The sequence below is a fragment of the Mus caroli genome, chromosome 11 (assembly GCF_900094665.2).
Source record: "Mus caroli chromosome 11, CAROLI_EIJ_v1.1, whole genome shotgun sequence".
Classification (NCBI taxonomy): Eukaryota; Metazoa; Chordata; class Mammalia; order Rodentia; family Muridae; genus Mus; species Mus caroli.
The window spans coordinates 111,223,444-111,242,882 of NC_034580.1; the positions used below are offsets into that span (position 1 = coordinate 111,223,444).

Sequence of the window (19,439 nt, forward strand, 5' to 3'; positions counted from 1 at the left end):
GCCCACACGGCACACACGCTCACACGGCACACACGCCCACACGGCACACACGCCCACACGGCACACACGCCCACACGGCACACACGCCCACACGTGTACATCACGCGCACACCAAAATAATATTAATAAAGTTCTAAAAGCAGAGATCCAAATAAGAGGGTGGTGTCAGAAGAGGTTAGAGCAATGCAGTGTGACAAAGACACCGCACTCTTGCTCCTGTCTTTGAGGGAGGAGCCACCAGCAAAGGCATGTGGGTGACCTTTAGGAACTAGATGGAGCAAGGAAGCAAATTACTCAGCCAACGCCCTGAGGCATCGAAATCCACATCAGACTTATAAACCACAAGTGTAGGTAGTCAGCTGAGTGCGGTGGCCCAAGCCTTTAATCCCAGCAGAGGTAGGCAGATCCCTGAAGTCGAGGCCCGCCTGATCTACAGAGAAAGTTCTAGGAACTCTGTGTCGCCAGCTAGGGCTACACAGAGAAACCCTGTTTTGAAAAATCCAAACCAAACCAAACAAAAATGTATTATGTTCAAGCCACTTTATTTGAGACAGTCTAACGCAGAAGAAATGAATACAGATATTTGTTCTTTGTGTCTGGCATCTCTTGCCCAGAGTTTCTCAATATGTACTGTGTTATAGATACACTCTGTCACATAAATATTCCACACTGTACTTTTTATTAAGATTTAATTTTAAGCCGGGCGTGGTGGCACACGCCTGTAATCCCAGCACTTGGAAGGCAGAAGCAGGCGGATTTCTGAGTTTGAGGCCAGCCTGGTCTACAGAATGAGTTCCAGGACAGCCAAGGCTACACAGAGAAACCCTATCTCGGAAAAAAAAAAAAAAGATTGAATTTTAATTATGTGCATTGTGATGGGTGTGTGTGGGTACATCTGAGTACAGGTGCCCAAAAAGGCCAGAAGAGGGCAGCAGCTCCTCTGGAGCCGGAGTGACTGGTTCTTGTGGGTGCTGGGAACTGAACTCATGACCTCTGCAAGAGCATTGTGCCCTTAACTGCTTAACTGCCGAGCCAGCTCTCCACCTCTGTTTATTTATTGTTGTTTCTGTGTATGTGTGTGGCACAGCACTCGTGTGGAAGTCAGAGCACACATTACAATAGTTGGCTCTCCCCTTCTACCATGTAGGTCCCAGGCAACAGATTCAGGTCATCTGGTTGCCTTTCACCCTAGCGCTTGGGAGGCAGAAACAAAAGGATCTCTGTGAGTTCAAGGACAGCTTGGTCCACATAGCAAGCTCCAGCACAGCCAGAGCTATCCAGAGAGATCTTGAAACAACAAACAAAACTAACAAGGAAAAAACCAGCAGCTGTTAGGTCAGGTCACCAGGCTTGCCAGCAAGCACCTTTCTCTACCAAGCCATCTTACAGACCCCACCAAGCAGCTTTCTAAGATGGTTTGCCCTGATGTCATTCCCTCCAGGAGTAGGGGACATTACAGATGGTCAATATTCTTGACAATGCTATTTCCTTTCTGTCCTTTAAAGTTAAAACAAAGTGCTGCAGCCATCCTGCTGAGCATGTGAGTTAGTTGGCTTTCTGTCATTAAGCACACAGCCAGGTGTCCCAAAGACCCTTGTGACAAAGGCTGGGTCACCAGTCCATGGTGCCAGTGGGAGCTGGTAGAACCTTTAGGGCTGCCATGAGGTGACCAGGCTCCTTTGCCATGTGCTCTCACTACAGTGAGCTGCCTTGCCACAGGCCCACGGGCGAAGCAATGATGAACTGAATCCTGAGCCAAAACATACCTTTCTTCCTTGGCAGTTGTTTCACCTTCGGTATTTTGTCATAGTGATAGAAAGCTACTCCATGATTTATAAAAAGTATATTTTATCCCACAGATCTGGAGGATTTCAGCCCAGGATCAGTTTTGAGGGCTATGGCAAGGCAGCTCATCATAATAGGAGCACGTGATGCAATGTGATCATTCATTTCATCACCAGACTGCACAGAAAGGGAGAAGAGGCCAGGGCTCCACAAACAGGTTATACCCTCAGTGACATAAAGACACACACACATACACACATATACAAACTCATGCATATACGTATACACATACATATACACACAAACATATACACACATGCCTATACATCCCAAAACACATATACACACATGCACACAGCATGCACACATATATACACATGCATGCATACACACATATACATATATGCACATACATATATCCACATACACACATACATATATACACACATGTATATACCCATGTACCCACACACATACACACATGTATACACATATACACATACATACACACGCAAACATGTACACACGTGCATATACCCACAAGAACATATATACACACATTTATACACACATGCATGCATACACACATATACACATATGCACACACATATACCCATACACACACACATACACACACATGCATATATACATACATACATACACACATGTATACACCCACACACACATACACACACATGCATACACATATACACATACATACACACGCAAACATACACACATGCATATACACACATGCACACAGATTCATATGTACACACATGTATACACACATGCACACACATACATTCATACAGTATGCGCCATCTCTCAAAAGTGTTTATATCTCCCAACAACACTAGGAGTGAAGCATTTAACACATGAGCCTTGGGAGACAGTTAAGGTCCCAAGTATGGTAATAGGGGTACCTCAGTGTGCATTTAATTTGCATGTCCTGAGGATTAAATAAAACTTTGTACCTTAGTCACATGTTAACTGGGCCATTTGGATTTTTTTTCCTCAAATTTGTCCAGTCAAGTCTTTTACCCATTTTCTCCTGGCCATATGCCTTTTACCTTTGGATTTTCAGGTTTTGCCATATTCTGGCTAGATGTCCTTTTCTGGGTATATCGCAACATATATTGAGTGCCTCAAGAATGTTCACACATGCTGGGCAGTAGTGGCACGAGCCTTTAATCCCAGCACTCGGAAGTCAGAGGCAGGTGGATTTCTGAGTTCGAGGTCAGCCTGATCTGCAGAGTGAGTTCCAGGACAGCCAGGGCTATATAGAGAAACCCTGTCTCAAAAACAAAACAAAACAAAATAAAACAAAACAAAACAAAAGAATGTTCACACATGATGGGTCTCAACAAAAAACAAATTACATGAATGCTGGAGGATTAGGAAAACTCCTTTAAGGAAAAAAAATTCTTGGATGGATTAAAGCATGGCTTTTATGGGTGTAACTGGATATCAGATTTGGATCTTAAGCAGTAAGAAACAGACCTTAAAGTGAAAAGGGCAGAATACAAGTAACACGTGCCCAAAGTTCATTCCTTCCAGCCTGGTTCCAGACATACAGGTTTTTAAACACTCCAGCTCTTCTTTTAAAATGAGTTTTATTTCTATATTTATTTATTCTATATTTATGTGTATGAGTGTCTGCCTGCCTGTATGTATCTATACCATATGCACGCTTCGTGCCCAAGGAGGTCAGAAGAGGAGAACTGATCCCCTGGAAGGAGTTCCAGGTGTTTCTGAACCACCATATTGATCTGAGGAATGAATTCTCAGATCTTCTGCACGAGCAGTTGAGCCATCTCCAGCCCACGACCTCGGTTCTTCTTTTTAAAGAATTGTTTATTATTTGTGAGTATACTGTCGCTGTCTTCAGACACACCAGAAGAGGGCGCATCAGATTCCATTACAGAGGGTTGTGAGCCATCATGTGGTTGCTGAGAATTAAACTCAGGACCTCTGGAAGAAGGAGACAGCACTCTTAACCACTGAGCCATCTCTCTAGCCTAAGACTCAGGTTCTTAAAGGTAGGTGTGTGTGTGTGTGTGTGTGTTCACTCATGTGTGTTCATGTGTGTGTAGAGGGCAAAGGACAACCTCCAAGTGTTATTGAACAAGGAGCTGTGCACCTTGCTTTTTTTGAAACAAGGCCTATCACTGGCCAAGTAAGTTAGGTTTATACTGGCTACCATCGATCCATCTCTCCTGGCTCCCCAGCTCCCAGAGCTGGGATTACAAGAGCAAGCCACACACTCTGCTTTTTTTTAAACAAAACAAAACCTGGTAAGCACTTTTAATGTGCTGAACCACCTCCTCAACCCACTTAAAGTAATGTTTAGCTTTGCCTAGTTTAGTTTACAGAAAAACTTCCACACTGTAGCTTAGTCTGGCTTGGAACAAGCTGTGTTAAAAGTCTGGCCTAAGAACTCAAGACAATTCTCTTGCTTCAGCCTCCCAGCTCCTGTTAGTAGAGGAGGGAACCACTGTGCCTGTCTCTTTCTAAGCATTTGTGTGTGTGTGTGTGTGTGTTTTCTATGTGTGAGAGTTTATGTGATTACAAGTACCCAGAGGCCAGAGGTGTCAGATTCCCTGGAGCTGGCGTTACAGGCTGTTAGGAGCTTCCTGACATAGGTGCCGGGGAACCGAACTCAAAGCCTCAGCAAGAACTCTTGACCTCCAGTGTTCCAGCAGCCAAACCCCCATTCAAGGTTCTTAAAGATGTTTGTAATTTGATACCATTTTTTAAAAAGTTCCTGGAATATATCAGTGGGTCAGCACGTTCTCCGCAGTTGAGGACCACTGTGGACATCAGACAGACCCTTGCTCCCAGGAGAGCCAGAAGGACAGACAACAAGCAAACAAAATAATTCCAGATGGACGTAAATAAAAGTCGGACGTGGAGGAAAAGCAGGACAGAGGGTTGATCCAGCAATTCCTGGACCAGGACAGCAGGAAGGTCCTTGCCTTCGGTCCCGCCCCTTATTTGCATACGTCTTTTGATTGGTCTCCGGCGGCAGGTCCCACCCCGCAAAGCTGGCGGCCTGGGAAGCTGAAAGCGGGCCGGGCGGAGATGCAGCGGCGGCTCCGGGTGTCGCGGCGCGGGCTCGGCGGTGTGCGGGCCGGAGGCGGGCAAGGGGTNCCCGCCGCTGCATCCGCACTCTGCTGACGCCCTAGCCCTGCAGGCGGTCCCGGGTGGTCCCAGCTGTCGTCCCACTTTGCAGTCCCCACCCCTCCGCCCTTTGTGCCGCCGCCACCCGGCGTCCCCAGTTCGGCGGGACCCGGGGAGCGCGGGAGCCAGAGGCCCCGCTGGGCGCACGGGGCCGGTAGCGGATGGCGATCACGGGCGGCGGGCGCAGGGGCGCTGCAGCCCGAGCTCCCGACGTTGGAAGCCCGGGCCGCCTCCGCCGCATTGTCCCGGGCTGCGAGCCCAGGCCCTGAGCTGCCGCAGCGCCCGCCCACCGCCACCCGCGGGGCCATGCGGAGAGCCGCGGGGATGGAGGACTACTCCGCAGAGGAGGAGGAGTCCTGGTACGATCATCAGGACCTGGAGCAGGGTGAGCGCGTTGGGGAGGGAAACAGCGTGTGCCCCAAGACCCCTGACCACTACTCCATTGTTGGGCGGTATCCCCTAGAAAAGGGCTAGGCTGGACCTGGTGAGCCCAGCGGAGCATGGTGCGTCTTGAGAATGGGGACGTGGACCGAGAAGGGCGCTGCCCTGGAATATTCTGACGCTGGAGAGAGACTTGCAAAAGTGTCCAGTTGACAGGGCATCCATCGCCCTTCTCATTTTAGTAGCAGCAACTGCTGGCGTGCCCCGGTAGGGTATTATTAGGGGGCCCGATTACTAGGTAGAATGGAAGTCTTGGGGCCCACAGAGGATTCCTGGTACTTTTGCTAAGAATGCACTGTATGATGAGATAGGTCATCTCTCCAGATCAACAGCACCTGTTCGGGCTAGAATTTCTGAGCTCTAAGACTTCCAGAAAGTTTCCCCAACTCGCTTCCCTCTGCCCAGAAAGGGGGTGGTGCATGCTCACGCCTGCGAAGAAGCTGAAAGTCTCCAATCTGCCGTCCCAAGAGAGGCGTTCCCTGGTCCTTCCCTGCACGGGGCTTCCACCCAAGTGGCTCAGGATGTGAAGGGGTCCTTTAGCAATTTCAGACTTTTTGCCAAATGAGATCCCTGGGGAAAGAGGGAGCCACTTCCGTGACACTCATCTAGAAAATGACTAAAAGGGAGTTAGAAGCTGGTGATGAGGTGGCTAAAATGACATCATTGAGAGGTGGAGCCGACCTAACCAGAAGGCCCGGGAGGGTCAGGGTCAAGGCCAAGGCCTGCTGAAGTAGTCAGACCCCAACCTCCTCTCTGCTGCTTCTTACTGAAACCCTGAGGGTGAGGGTCACCTGCATGCTCTGAGGTATTAAAACACAAGCCTGGCACAGTGTGTGTGTGCCACGAAGGCCGGTCTCCATCCTTAGGGCCCAGAGCCCTGGTTTTGCCAAGATGGGAAACATGCACTTGGATCCTGGAGCCTTTGTCTCCTGACCCACTTCCCCATGCAGCCGAGCTTCACCTGCAGATGAGGGGCTGTCCCTGTGCTTGTCAGTGAATCAGAACCTTGGGAGAGCTCCACAGGGTAGAGAGTGTTGGGTTAGACGTTGCTATGCCTGAGCTTCTGTGACACCTCTTCTCTGTCCTGGCCACAACCTCTAAAACTTTTCTACTCTCTAAACACCTACTGGGCCCATGTGAGCTCCAGACATCAGCCTGGGACCTGGGCACAGTCACAGCCTGACCCTCTGGGCACACAAGGGCTGATGGGGTAGGCCCACTTGTATGCTGCTCTAAGCATAGTGATTATGGGATGGTTTCCTGGGAGAGGCTAGCGCAGAAGGAAAGATGAAAAGCTGATTTCTGGCGAAGATAGCCTCTAGGGGAGGCAGATGCTAATACCATGGCGGTCGTCTCATTTAGTTCCCGCACCCCTAATGAAGGCTTGGCACCATGCCCAGCCCAGATGTGGGAGGAAGAAGCCTTGCAGTAGGGGTGGGAGATGTGTGGCTTCTGCCAAGGGACAGGAACTGCCATTCCAACAGGATTGATAAGCCCCGAACACTCCCTGCTTCTTGGGTCCTGCTGATCAGGCCTGCAGCTCTAGACATAGACAGAGCTCAGAATCCAGGATGATACCCAGTAATGAAACACGCTATAAAGACAGAGGCCCTTCCTTCTAGATGCTGTGCCAGCATCTAGGGATGGAATCTCTATCCTCCCGATCATGAATTCCAGCGGAGGAGACGGAAGTGGGGAGTTAAAGTAACCAGTGTGTGACAGTATAGTCCCCTCAGCAAAGAGCTCTGAAGGAGGGCACGCTGGGAGAAGGGATGTTTGTAACCGAGGCCTGGGGCCAAATGAAGGACAGGAAGTAGGGGACAAAGGAAGCCTAGCCACGCAGCTCTGCATGCCAGGCCAGAACTGGGCAATGGGGTGGAGCGTCTGCCAAAAGACAGTCGTGTCAGAGGGCCTGTTTGTGTTCCACTTTGTACACAGTCCCCAAATTCTGTCCTTCCCATCCGCCCAGACCCACAGAGTGATTTCTTCCCCCACACATTGGAGTATCCTTCCTGCCCGCTTGCCCTTACCCTGGCCCAAGCCCCAAACTTCTCTCCCCAAAGAAATTGTCCCCAGAGATTGTGTTTGGCTTTAGTGTGGCTCTGTCCCAGAGTCAGGAGGTAGTGGTCTTAGATTTGCTAGATTCCCTCCACCCACTAACTTGAGCACCTATAAAAATAGTAAGAAGTCATGAATTAATTATAAATGCTGGCTCTTTTTTTGCCCTCCCCCTCCCCCACCTGTGACCACCTCTGTCCAGGCTGAGGGATGGCTGCTGAGTCACAGATTTTGAGAGCTGACCTCCCTTCCTGCCTAGCCTGACCTTGAGTCCTCCCCACCCTTGGGGATGCTGACTGGTAAAGAAAGGGATGCCCTTCCTCCACCCGGCTCCTCCACCCTGCTCATCCACCAAAGGCCTTTCTGAGTTCTGACTCTTGTGCTCTGTGGGGCAGGGCTCCCAGATCCACCAGCACAGTCTTCCACCTCAATCCATCCTGGCCTGATCCTTGTCCCTCTCCTGCCTCTCTGTCAGGAGTCTGTCCTGCTTTACCATGACACCCAGCCAAATGGGTGATTTGGGGATGGGGGGGGGCTTCTTTGTTTTCTCTGGGGCATTGCCTTATAATAACCACTAAAGTCCCATGAAGGAAGCCCCCAGAGAGCCCCTAGGGCCAGGGGGCGTGGCAGCGCAGACTCAGTACCTTCCCTGGCTTAGTTCAGAGCTGCCGGTTAATCGGACAGGCTTGTAGTTGTTGCTCTGTGCCTGAGTCCTGCTCAGCGAGCTTCCGCATTTCCCAGCATCCAAGCCACCAGCTCGAGTCCCGAGCTGCCACTATCCTTCCGCAAGCTCCCTCCCCTAGAACTTAGTTTTTTCTCAGTCCTTTGCTCTACAGCGTCTAGACTCCACCCATCCTCCCTCCAGGCTGCTCTGACCAGCTTAGCTTGCAATTCGATCCAGTTTCCCTGAGATTCTCCCGCCTCCACCCCAAGCAGAGTCCGTTCTGTCTTCTTTCCTCAGTCGTTCTTGGATCACTAGGTGGCCAAGTCACATTCGCTGTTTTTGCTAGGCAGTCTTCGATGTCTTTATGTTCGTAGTGTGGCGTATCCCCCACCCCCCTGGGATCCCCGCCTATGGGCAGTAAGAACTCACACATCTTAGCTCGCCTGGAAGGAGGAGCCCAGTGCTGAAATTGTCCTTGGCTTTCCCTCATTCTTCTGGTTTTGAATTCTGGCTGGGCTGCAGGGTCTTGTCACAGGCCACCTAGGTATAATGGTGTATGGTTACCTCCTAGACCACCTAACAGTTCTGAATGTTGTGTTTTAGAAAAAGATAGGGAAGCCACGGGTATGTTTGGTGAAGGCGGGCCCATGCTGAGGCATCCCTCCCCCCTGAGAGACCAGCCACACGACAGTATAGTATAAAATAGAGTTTATTCAGGGCATAGGGAGGGAAGTTGAGGGGGTGGTAGAGGCAGAGAGAGAGAGTAGAGGAGTACAGGCCGGCCATGAGAACCTGGAGGGGGTGGGAATGGGGAGAGAGGGGGAAGAGGGTAAGGGAGCAGGAGCAAGAGGAGGAGAGCAAGAGAATAAGAGAGAGGAGGGGGCCGAGCAGCCCCTTTTATAGTGAGTCAGGCGCACCTGGCCGTTGCCAGGTAACTGGGGCGGAGCCTAGACGAAATGCCAACACCAAGACCTTCATGAACTGTTTAGGAAAGGGATGAAGTGAACATCACTATCCTGTTACAGACTGAGAACACCGCGAGGTTCCCTCAAAGCCAGCCTTCCCTCCTGCCCCTCCCCACTGTTATTCCTGAGCACATGATATGTCATAAGGCTGTCATTCAATAATCAGAACATTGGGCTTCAAGCTTTGTACAACTTTGTAGATGCCTCCAGACTTTGGACCAATGTATATAAGCTCATACGGCAAATGTCCTCAACTGCCTTACTAGGTTTATACGAGGTGGCTGGACCTTCGTCTTCATCGTCTTCATCAGGCAGGCTACTTGCCCCCAGGCTATGGAGTTTGTAACTGATTTAGATTTGTTTCCTACAGGAAAACTGTTTTTGTTCTAGGCATTGTCATTACAGTCTAGCTAGAGGGACTTGCTTCCCAGTGACATCAGGGCACAAAGCCCTCATCTCTGATTAATTCAGCTCTATCGGCCCCCAGTCTCGCTACTTTGAAACCTCACTCTACTCTGAGCTTCTCTATATCCTGTACTTGGGAGGCAGAGGCAACGGGATTGTAGTGTTTAAAGGCATCCTTGCTTACATATCAAGGAAACCCTGGACCCCGTGAGACCCTACCTCAAACCGACAACAAAAGTCACTGGGGGCATAGCTCAGTTGGTAGGGTGCCTGCCTAGCATGCAGGAAGTGCCGGGTTTGATTCCCCAAAAGCAAACGCTGTGGCACATCCCCACCTTGCCAGCACTTAGGAGGTACTGGCAGAAGGATGAGAGAGTTCAAGGTTAGCCTCGGCTACTTGCAAGTTTGAAGCCAACCTGAGCTACAGGATATTCCATCTTTAAAGAAAGAAAAAGAGGGGCTGGAGAGATGTCTCAGTGGTTAAGAGTTCAAATCCCAGCAACCACATGGTGGCTCACAACCATCTGTAATAAGATCTGTCACCCTCTTCTGGTGTCTGAAGACAGCTACAGTGTACTTACATACAATAATAAATCTAAAAAAAAAATTTTTTTTACCCTCATTGTGGAAGCTACTCTATGCTTGTTCCTGATTAAGTTCTAGGTGCAGTAGCTGATCAGGATGCTCTGCCCTCTATGCATCCAGTAACCCTGCTCCATAAGGGTCCAAGAGGAAGACTGGGCTTGTCTGCTGCACAGCAGAGAGGGTAGCCGAAACAACCACGTATCTAAAACTTGCAGGAGGTTGTGGGGAGGAGAGGGGGGCTGGGTGAGGGGGGACCAGAAAGCCCATCTGTCTTTGAGGTAAGGCAGACCTATCATTATGTGTAAAAATAACACCATGTCTTATTGGCCCCAGAAGAGTGGCTCTTACAAATCTTGGTCCAGATTTACACCATCGGCCTAGAATGACGGCTGGTGTAACAAACAGCCTCATAACGTTTAATAATAATAAATCCGAGCTTTCCTGCTCTGTGCAGAATGGACTGCATAGGCCCACTGTTTGCCCCACAAATCCTGTTTCTAGCAAAGTGTTCTCACCAAAGGTGTGATTTGCACTAAGGGTTTAATACAATGAAGTTAATTGTAGTTTGGCTTTTATTTTTCAGTCCTAGACACTGAGCCCAGACCCTCACACATGCTGGACAACCACACTACTGTTCCCATCACTGAACTATGACCCCAGTCTTCTTTTACTGTTTGCTGTTAGTGACTTTATCTTTTATTATTATTATTATTAATTTGTTTGTTTACATATTTTATGTATTTAAGTACCCCATTGCTCTCTTCAGACACACCAGAAGAGGGCATCAGATCCCATTGCAGATAATTGTGAGCTACCATGTGGTTGCTGGGAATTGAACTCAGGACCTCTGGAAGAGCAGTCAGTGCTCTTAACTGCTGAGCCATCTCTCCAGCCCTGTTAGTGACTTTAAACAAAGATTATAAAATGTTGTGTATGAATGTGTTGCCCACATGTATGTATATGTACCATGTGAGTGCCTTGTGCCAACAAAAGCAAGAAGAGAGCGCTGGATCCCCTGGGACTAGGGTTATCAAACAGTTATAAGCTGCTCTGTGTGTGTGTGTGTGTGTGTGTGTGTGTGTGCTGGGAACCAAGCCCAGATCCTCTGTAATGGCTAGAAGTGCTCTTAATCACTGAGCCATCTCTCTAGCACTGTAGTGTTAAGTTTTTTGTTTTTGTTTTTGTTTTTGGTTGTTGGGTTTGTTTTTCCAGACAGGGTTTCTCTGTATAGCCCTGGCTGTCCTGAACTCACGCTGTAGACCAGCTTGGCTTCAAATTCAGAGATCAACTTGCCTCTGCTTCCTGAATGCTGGGATTAAAGGCATGGGCCACCACTGCCCAGTTTTTAAGACAGGGTCTTACCCTATGAATCCTGACTGGGCATGGAACTTGCTGCAATCCTGCCTCAGCCTGCCAACTGTTGGAATTACAATGTGAGCTCCCAGGCTCATATATATTTTATTTTATTTTTTATTTTGAGAAAGTACCTCTGGGTTGCCTGAGCTGTTCTCAAACCTGTGGTCCTCTTGCCTCAGCCTCTTGAGTGGCTGGGGTCTTGGGCCTGTGGCACAGTTTGGTTGTTGTTTATTGTTGGTTTGTTTGTTTTTAAGCAGGGTCTTGTGTAACTCAGGCTGACCTTGAACAAACCCTATGTATCAAAGGCTAACCTTGAACTCCCGATCCCTCTGCCTGTACCTCAGTCCTGGATTACAGGTGTGCACTTCCACACAGGATTCCTGCTGGACCCTGAATGTCAGGATTCCTGCATGCTACACAAGTTCTCTGCCTTAGTTCAGCCCCAGTCCTGGTGTGTCAGGGTTTTTAGTTCTTCTTCTGGTTTTGCTTTTTTAGTTTTTTGGGTTTTTTTCCTTTTTTTTTTGCTGTTTGTTTGTTTGTTGAGAAAAAGAGTCTCATGTAGCCTAGGCTGGCCTCAAATTCCTGATCCTCCTGCCTCGGTTTCCTGAGTTCTGGGGTTATAGACATGCACACCACACTTGGCCCATTTTAATTGAGAAAATACTCAGACACTCTAAACACCCAACAATAAAAATTATTTAGGGGCTGGCGAGATGGCTCAGCGGTTAAGAGCCCTGACTGCTGCACTTCCAGAGGTCCTGAGTTCAACTCCCAGCAACCACATGGTAGCTCACAACCATCTGTAATGAGATCTGATGCCTTCTTTTGGTGTGTCTCAAGAAAGCTACAAGGTACTCACATATAATAAATAAATACATTTTAAAATATAAGATTATTTAGATAAGGGTGTTTAGAGCGTGAATACAATAGCATTGCCTCCATCCACTAGTAGTGTGTATATAGGTCTACCCACAAAAAGCTACCGATATACCTCTAGAGGAAAAAAGCAGATACAGACAGAATACAGCTCTGTTTGCACAAAACGTATTACTTTGTGTGTGTGTGTGTGTGTGTGTGTGTGGTGGTCTTCCACAATGAGGGTGTCCAAGTTCAGCAGCAGTTGTCTTTACCCACTGAGCTATCTCACTGGTCCAGTTTTGGCTTTTTAGGGGTGTGTGTTTGCATGTGTCCCACGAAAGCTAGAAGAGGATGTTTGATCCCCTGAAACCAGAATTACAGATGGTTGCGAACCTTGACTGCTGGAAACCAAACTGATTCTCCACCTCTCCAGATCCTCTGTTTTGTTTTGTTTTTTCTCTTTGAGACAGGGTCTCAATACATAACCCTGGCTGTCTTCAGACTCTCAGAGACCCACCTGCCTCTGCCTCCCATGTTCTGGGATTAGAGGCTTTGCACCACCACACCCGACTCAACTAAGTTTTTAGTGTTGACTTTCCACCTTTCTGCGATATCTGTTTTTGACTTCAGTCAGATCCACCTAGCTGGTTGGTAGCACACGTCTACAATCTCAGCTTTCAGGAAGCTGAAGCAGAAGGGATCATGAGTTCCAGGGTAGCCTGAACTCCGAGATAAGATCCGGTCCAAGGGAGTGAGCCTGGAGCTCTTGGGGGAAAGGCACTTCAGAAGGAAATGACAACAGGTTAAGCCCCTGGCTTCTGCCTCCTACCTGCTAGGGCTTCTGAGAGTGCATCAGGGTGCTGCTGGAGTCACCCAGGCCCCAGCCAGCCATCAATGAATGCTAGGGCTTCTCTATTAACCTCTGACTTCCTCATTCTGTGCTCTTCTTTGCCTCACCCCACCCCAGACTTGCACCTAGCTGCCGAGCTCGGGAAGACGCTGCTGGAGCGGAACAAGGAGCTGGAGGAGTCCCTGCAGCAGATGTACTCCACCAATGAGGAGCAGGTGCAGGAGATCGAGGTGAGGGGCCTCCGGCTCTGCCTTCTCCCATCTCCCAGGAACCTCCAGCTTTGGCCTGTGTGTGCCTCTGTACAGCTTGTAACTTAACCCTCACAGTTCACCACCTGCCCACCCACCGCAGGCTGCACGGTGGTCTTCGGCTCCTACACCTCTCAAAGCCAGTCGGCCAAGGAGTGGTAGAGGGACGGACAGGGGTATCTGTCCCCGTCGCATTGTAAAGCCTTATTCCATCCTTCCCTCCTCCCCTAGTACTTGACCAAGCAGCTGGACACACTGAGGCTCGTGAACGAGCAGCATGCTAAAGTGTATGAGCAGCTGGACCTGACGGCCAGAGACCTGGAGCTGACCAACCAGAGGCTGGTGATGGAGAGTAAGGCTGCCCAGCAGAAGATCCATGGGTAAGGGCCGGAATGGTGAGGGAGAGGCCCAGGGTGTTATATGTGGTTGGTGGGGGGGACTCATACTCCTAGAAGACCAGGCTTAAGAGACTGGGGTGGCAATGAGGTCAGCCTTGTCACATGTGTGTGCTTATCTATCATCCCACAACAGCCACTCTTCTGTCCCCTGTCCTTCCTCCCTTCTTTTTGTTGTTGTTGTTGTTGTTGTTGATTTTGGTTTTTCAAGACAAACTTTCTCTATGTAGATGAGCCTGGCCTCGAACTCACAGAGGTTCGCCTGCCTCTCCCTCCTGAATACTGGGATTAAAGGCATGAGCCACCACCATCCAGCCCTCTCATTTTAAGATTGTTTCTATTTTATATGTGTGGGTGTTTTGCCTGTGTGTATGCCTGTGCCAGGAGAGGGGGTGGGATCCTCTGCAACTACAGTGACAAATGGTTGTGAGCCACCGTGTGGGTGCTGGGAACTAAACCCAACCCCTCTGCAAGAACAAGTGTTCCTAACCACCCAGCCATCTCTCCAGCCCCCGACAGCCGGTAGGTGAAACATGGCCCATACTCCAGTAAACAACTTCCCACCTATGGTTATTCGCCGATGATGCACCCGACCCAGTTTGGGGTACTAAGGATTCAGTAACCCTGATTTGCCCTCTGCGACCTCACAGCTGCAGTGTTCCGTGATGGCAACAGAGCTGTGTGCAAGGACCTGGGGTACAGCTAGGAAAGTGGCCCAGTGGCTAAAGTGCTTGCTGCACAGGCTTGAGAAGCTGAGCTCAGGCACCTTTGTAAAATGCAGGGCACAACGACGCGCATTCGGAACCCCAAACTGGGGAGGTGGCAATGGGCAAGTCCCACCCTAGCTGAATCAGCCATTCCTGGGTTCCGGCGGGAGCCTGTCTCAAAAAATCCAAGGCGATAGCTTGTTGAGGTGTGATGCCCAGAGTCATCCTCTGGCCTCCACACGTACCCACACGCGTGTGGACGTGCATACAGGTTCACAGATACAAAAGGATCAGAGCTGGCTGAGGAGGAATGGTTGGCTCAGCCTGGGCAGTACAGGAGAAGGGCAGGCCCTTGGATACTGCAGAACCTTCTCTGACTTTAACACCAGACAGCAAGCTCAAGGTTGTCTGTTTGTCCTTAACTAGATGGCCTCCATCTCTGAGGCTCCCAAGCTGCAGTGAGGAGGTGTCCCTAGCTCCTGAAGACACTCCACCTTGGGGGGGCGGGGGGGGGGGCGTTGCGATGAGACAGAGATGGCTAAGGGGTTAAGAGTGCTTGTTAATCTGGGCCCAGAGTTTGGTTCCCAGCACTCACAGTGAACGGCTTACAGCTCACAATCACCTAGTTCCAGGATCTCCAGCTCCACCTACACACACACACACACACACACACACACGCCTAAAACTCAATCTTAACATATTGGTTGTGAGCCTAGCATTTAGTGGCTGAACCATCTCTCCAGCCCTAACAATTTTTACAGAAAAAATGTCTCCCATGCATATCACCATCCTTTTCCAGGCTGACGGAGACCATTGAGCGCCTGCAGTCCCAGGTCGAAGAGCTACAGGCCCAGGTGGAGCAACTTCGAGGCCTGGAGCAACTTCGGATTCGCCGGGAAAAACGGGAACGCAGGAGAACCATCCATACCTTCCCCTGCCTGAAGGAGCTGTGCACAAGTTCCCGGTAGGCAAGGGCCCTGGTGTGTCATCTTAGAGTCCGGAGAGAGCTGGCTGAGGGATGAAGGTGGAGATGCATGGTGGACAGTGGCTGGGAAGGAGGACCGTTTGGTCTAAGCCCTCGGGATGCTTACTAAGGACAGCCATAGGTGTTACTAACACAAGCCATTTGCATCCATTTTCCCTACTAGTCAGATGAGAAAAACCTTCTGACCTCGGAGGAGTTAAGCACTGTAGTTGTACAGGCACGCGCCCAGAATGTGTGCAATGCCGGAATGGATCCCCATCCTAGTTAGGAGAAAGAGATAAAGAGCAAGGTGAGGCTGGAGATGTAGCTCAGTGAGAAACCTGCTTGTCCGACCCTTCAGTGTCTCCCAGTGCGGAAAAATCCTGGGTCAATCAGTATAGGTCATCGTACTCAGACACACAGTGAGGAGGGATAGTTAGAGGGGTGGAAAGTGACTGAGAGAGGTCAGTGTTTGACCACCTACTGCTGCCTGCCTCTCCCCCGCCCCCCGCCCCCAGCAGATGTGAGGATGCCTTCCGCCTACACAGTTCCTCTTTGGAGCTGGGTCCTCGGCCGCTAGAACAGGAAAACGAACGGCTGCAGACCTTGGTGGGGGTGCTCCGTTCCCAGGTGAGCCAGGAGCGACAGCGCAAGGAGCGAGCAGAACGGGAGTACACGGTGGTGCTCCAGGAGTACACGGAGCTGGAGCGACAGCTGTGTGAGATGGAGGGCTGCCGCCTGCGCGTGCAGGAGCTGGAGGCCGAGTTGCTGGAGCTGCAACAGATGAAGCAGGCAAAGACCTACCTGCTGGCCCGGGAGGAGCACCTGGCTGAGGCTCTGCTGGCGCCCCTCACTCAGGCCCCTGAGGCCGATGACCCCCAGCCAGGCAGTGGAGATGACTCTAGTGCCCAGGATGGTGTCTCCTCGCCTGCGGCTTCGCCCAGCCACGCAGTGCGCAAGAGCTGCAGTGACACGGCGCTCAATGCCATAGTGGCCAAAGACCCAGCCAGCCGCCATGCTGGCAACCTCACGTTGCATGCCAACAGTGTGCGCAGGCGCGGTATGTCTATCCTGCGGGAGGTGGATGAGCAGTACCACGCGCTGCTGGAGAAATACGAGGAGCTACTGAGCAAGTGCCGGCAGCACGGTGCCGGGGTGCGGCACGCAGGGGTGCAGACCTCACGGCCCATCTCCCGGGACAGCTCCTGGAGGGACCTACTGGGGGGCGAAGAGAGCCCGGGAGAGGGCAAGGCGGGTGAGAAGAGCCTAAGCCAGCACGTGGAGGCTGTGGATAAGCGGCTGGAGCAGAGCCAGCCGGAGTACAAGGCACTCTTCAAAGAGATCTTTGCCAGGATCCAGAAGACCAAGGCCGACATCAACGCCACCAAAGTCAAGACACACAGCAGCAAGTGACCCCTCTCTAGGCCTGTTGCCTCCCTCTGCCTCCTGACCAGAGGGGTTCCTCATGCCTGGCTGGCAGCCTCCTGGCAAGTGAGAAAGCCCTTTACGCAGCAATATATCATAGCAGGTGGCTGGAGCTGTGCTTGTGCTTGAGGAGGCCTTTCTGATCTGGGGACACTACATATTCCCTGCTGGTGGCTCGGCTCACCTGTTCTGCCTCCCTTGGCCACTTTGCTTCAGCTTAAAGGCACAGCTCAGTTTAAAAGCCAAACACACTCCCCACCCCACCACTGCCACCCCACCACTGTCCCTGGGGGCTTTTCAGCTCCCCCAGCCCTCAGCTTCTGGACCCAGGCCTCACCCTCAGATTGCTGCCAGTCTTCTGCAAGCCTTTCTAGCTTTGCCCTCCAAAGTTGTTTTTGTTTTTTTTTTTTCTGAGAGATTTGCAATGCAAGGCCTCCTGAAGCCTTGTCACAACTGGAAACACTTGAAAGGGGACCTCAGAGCCAGCCGTTGCTGGTGTCTGGGGTCTCCCAGACCACTCACTGCTTCTTGCCAGTCATTCCCTTCGCACCAGCTGTACCACTCCCAGAGGTCTGAGCAGGCCACCTTGCAGAGCAGGAAGGTTAGCCAGGCTCGAGTGTATCCCCTCCAGCCCCGGCAAAGGGCTTCTGCTCACCACAGATCTGTAGCCAGTCTGAATAGAGGAAGAGAGAACCCCACAACAGCCATACACGGGTAGTGTCCCTTTCCTCTCAGAGCCAAGTTCCATTCCTGGAGTTATCCTCTGGGCATGAAGCCTTCCAGGGACTGGGATGGTAGGGAGTTTCNCCCCTCCCTCCCTCCCCGAGCCTGCAAACCACCTTTGCTTTCATTCCTTTCTCTGCGCCTGCCCCCATCTCAGGGACCATGATGTCTCATCCAGTCCTCTCTTCCTCAGGCCCCCCAGGGACAGTTCACATCTGCAGCCTTCAGAATGTCCTGTAGGAGTGTCACCAACCCAGGTCCAAGTGTTCATGCCTGTCCTTCACCGGGCACCGTAGGACCCTTACTTTGGGCTTTGTTTGGTTGGGCTTTGATTTTGTTTTTGGTTTTTTGTTTTGTTTTGTTTTGTTTGAGACAGGGTTTCTCTGTGTAGCCCTGGCTGTCCTGGAACTCACTCTGTGGACCAGGCTGGCCTCCAACTCAGATCCTCCTGCCTCTGCCTCCCAAGTGCTGGGATTAAAGGTGTGATCTACCACTGCCGGGCCCTCATGTTGTGTTGTGTTCTTAAGTTGAGGAAGAACTGTCTCCTCTTCCATCTTTCTACAGAATGCCTCTTCTTTACCTCCTGCCTCTATGGGGATGACTTTTGAGGCCCCACCTGGGTCAGGGGTTCAATATTTTAGTCTAAAACTTCAGAAAGTCAAGCATCAGCTAAGACATGCCCAGGGCCCCAGCTTGTCCTTAGCAGTCCTTTAGGACTTCTGGTTCCTTCTGCCACCCTTCTCAAGATTCTAGAAATCAAAGGAGCCATACAATTCGGCAGGAGGCAGTGACTGTGGCCTCAGTGCTGGGAGCCCAGGAGGAACCATCATGCCTTATCTCCTTCTAATGGGTAAAGGGGCTTTCTTATCAAGCATGTCTGACATCCTTGGAGAGGCTACACTGTTCGAGGTGGCACTAGGATGCCAGTTGGCAGCTGGATCCTTCTGTCCACATGACTTGGAACCTTTTGTCCTTTGGGGCTGGGCACCTCCAGACCCTCTATGTGTCGCTGTCATCTGGGGATGGGGAGGAATTCAGGCCTGTTCACTTCCCCAGTCCTGTAGCAGCCGATCAGCGTCACCTTTGAAGTATACATGAGAGAAATATATTTACAAATGCTTTATTCTCTTCTTTAATAAAAAGTGCACCAGTATTCTAAAAGCACAAGTGGCCCTGGATCTATAGTTTTGCCTCCGAGTCTCACAGGCCCTCTGCCCCCTGCCATGCGGCACTGCAGATGACGGGTGTGTCCTTTGAGGTTGCTTTGTGCCCTGAAATCTCAGCTTTCTCATGACTACTCACCTATGATTAGACAGCCTGCAATCAGCCCTCAGGAAAGTCTGTGTCTATGAAGAGCCTGCTATGCCAAGCACTCTGGTCAACAAAGCACAAAGGGTCTGGATCGCCCTAGAGTTTACTTTCTGGCTTGGGGAGGGTCCCCCAAAGCAACTACAAATAAAAGCAAGTAATCTAACAATGGGGGCAGGAAGGTGGAGCTCTATCAGACACAGCGTTCATGATCAACAGTGTGGGGGGAACGCTTGTCTTTTTGAGACAGGATCTCATGGATGTTAAGCTAGACTGAAGCTTGCTATGAGGTGAGTGATGAGGGTGGCCTTGAACTTCTGACCCTCCTGCCTTTACTTCCCAAGTGCTGGAATTATAGAAATTTGCCACCATGTCCAGTTTCTCTGGTACTAGGGATTGAAGCCAGGGTTTTGTACTTGTTAGACACTGTCACTGGACTACACCCCCAGCTTCTTCCTCCCCCTCTCTCCCTCTTCCTCCTCCTCCTTCTTCCTCCTCCTCCTTCTTCCTCCTCCTCCT

The 19,439-nt window shown here is 50.7% G+C and overlaps 1 protein-coding gene across 1 annotated transcript; it reads left to right on the top strand.

The window, feature by feature from the left end:
* Window positions 1-4,884: 4,884 nt before the first annotated feature.
* On the top strand, window positions 4,885-19,039 carry Cdr2l (cerebellar degeneration related protein 2 like). The gene is made up of 5 exons (XM_021177965.2): window positions 4,885-5,353; window positions 13,268-13,380; window positions 13,630-13,778; window positions 15,300-15,464; window positions 15,986-19,039. Exons 1-5 carry the CDS (start codon window positions 5,275-5,277, stop codon window positions 16,875-16,877), a joined length of 1,398 nt encoding a protein of 465 aa, XP_021033624.1. The 5' UTR covers window positions 4,885-5,274; the 3' UTR covers window positions 16,878-19,039.
* The last annotated feature ends 400 nt before the right edge of the window (window positions 19,040-19,439 follow it).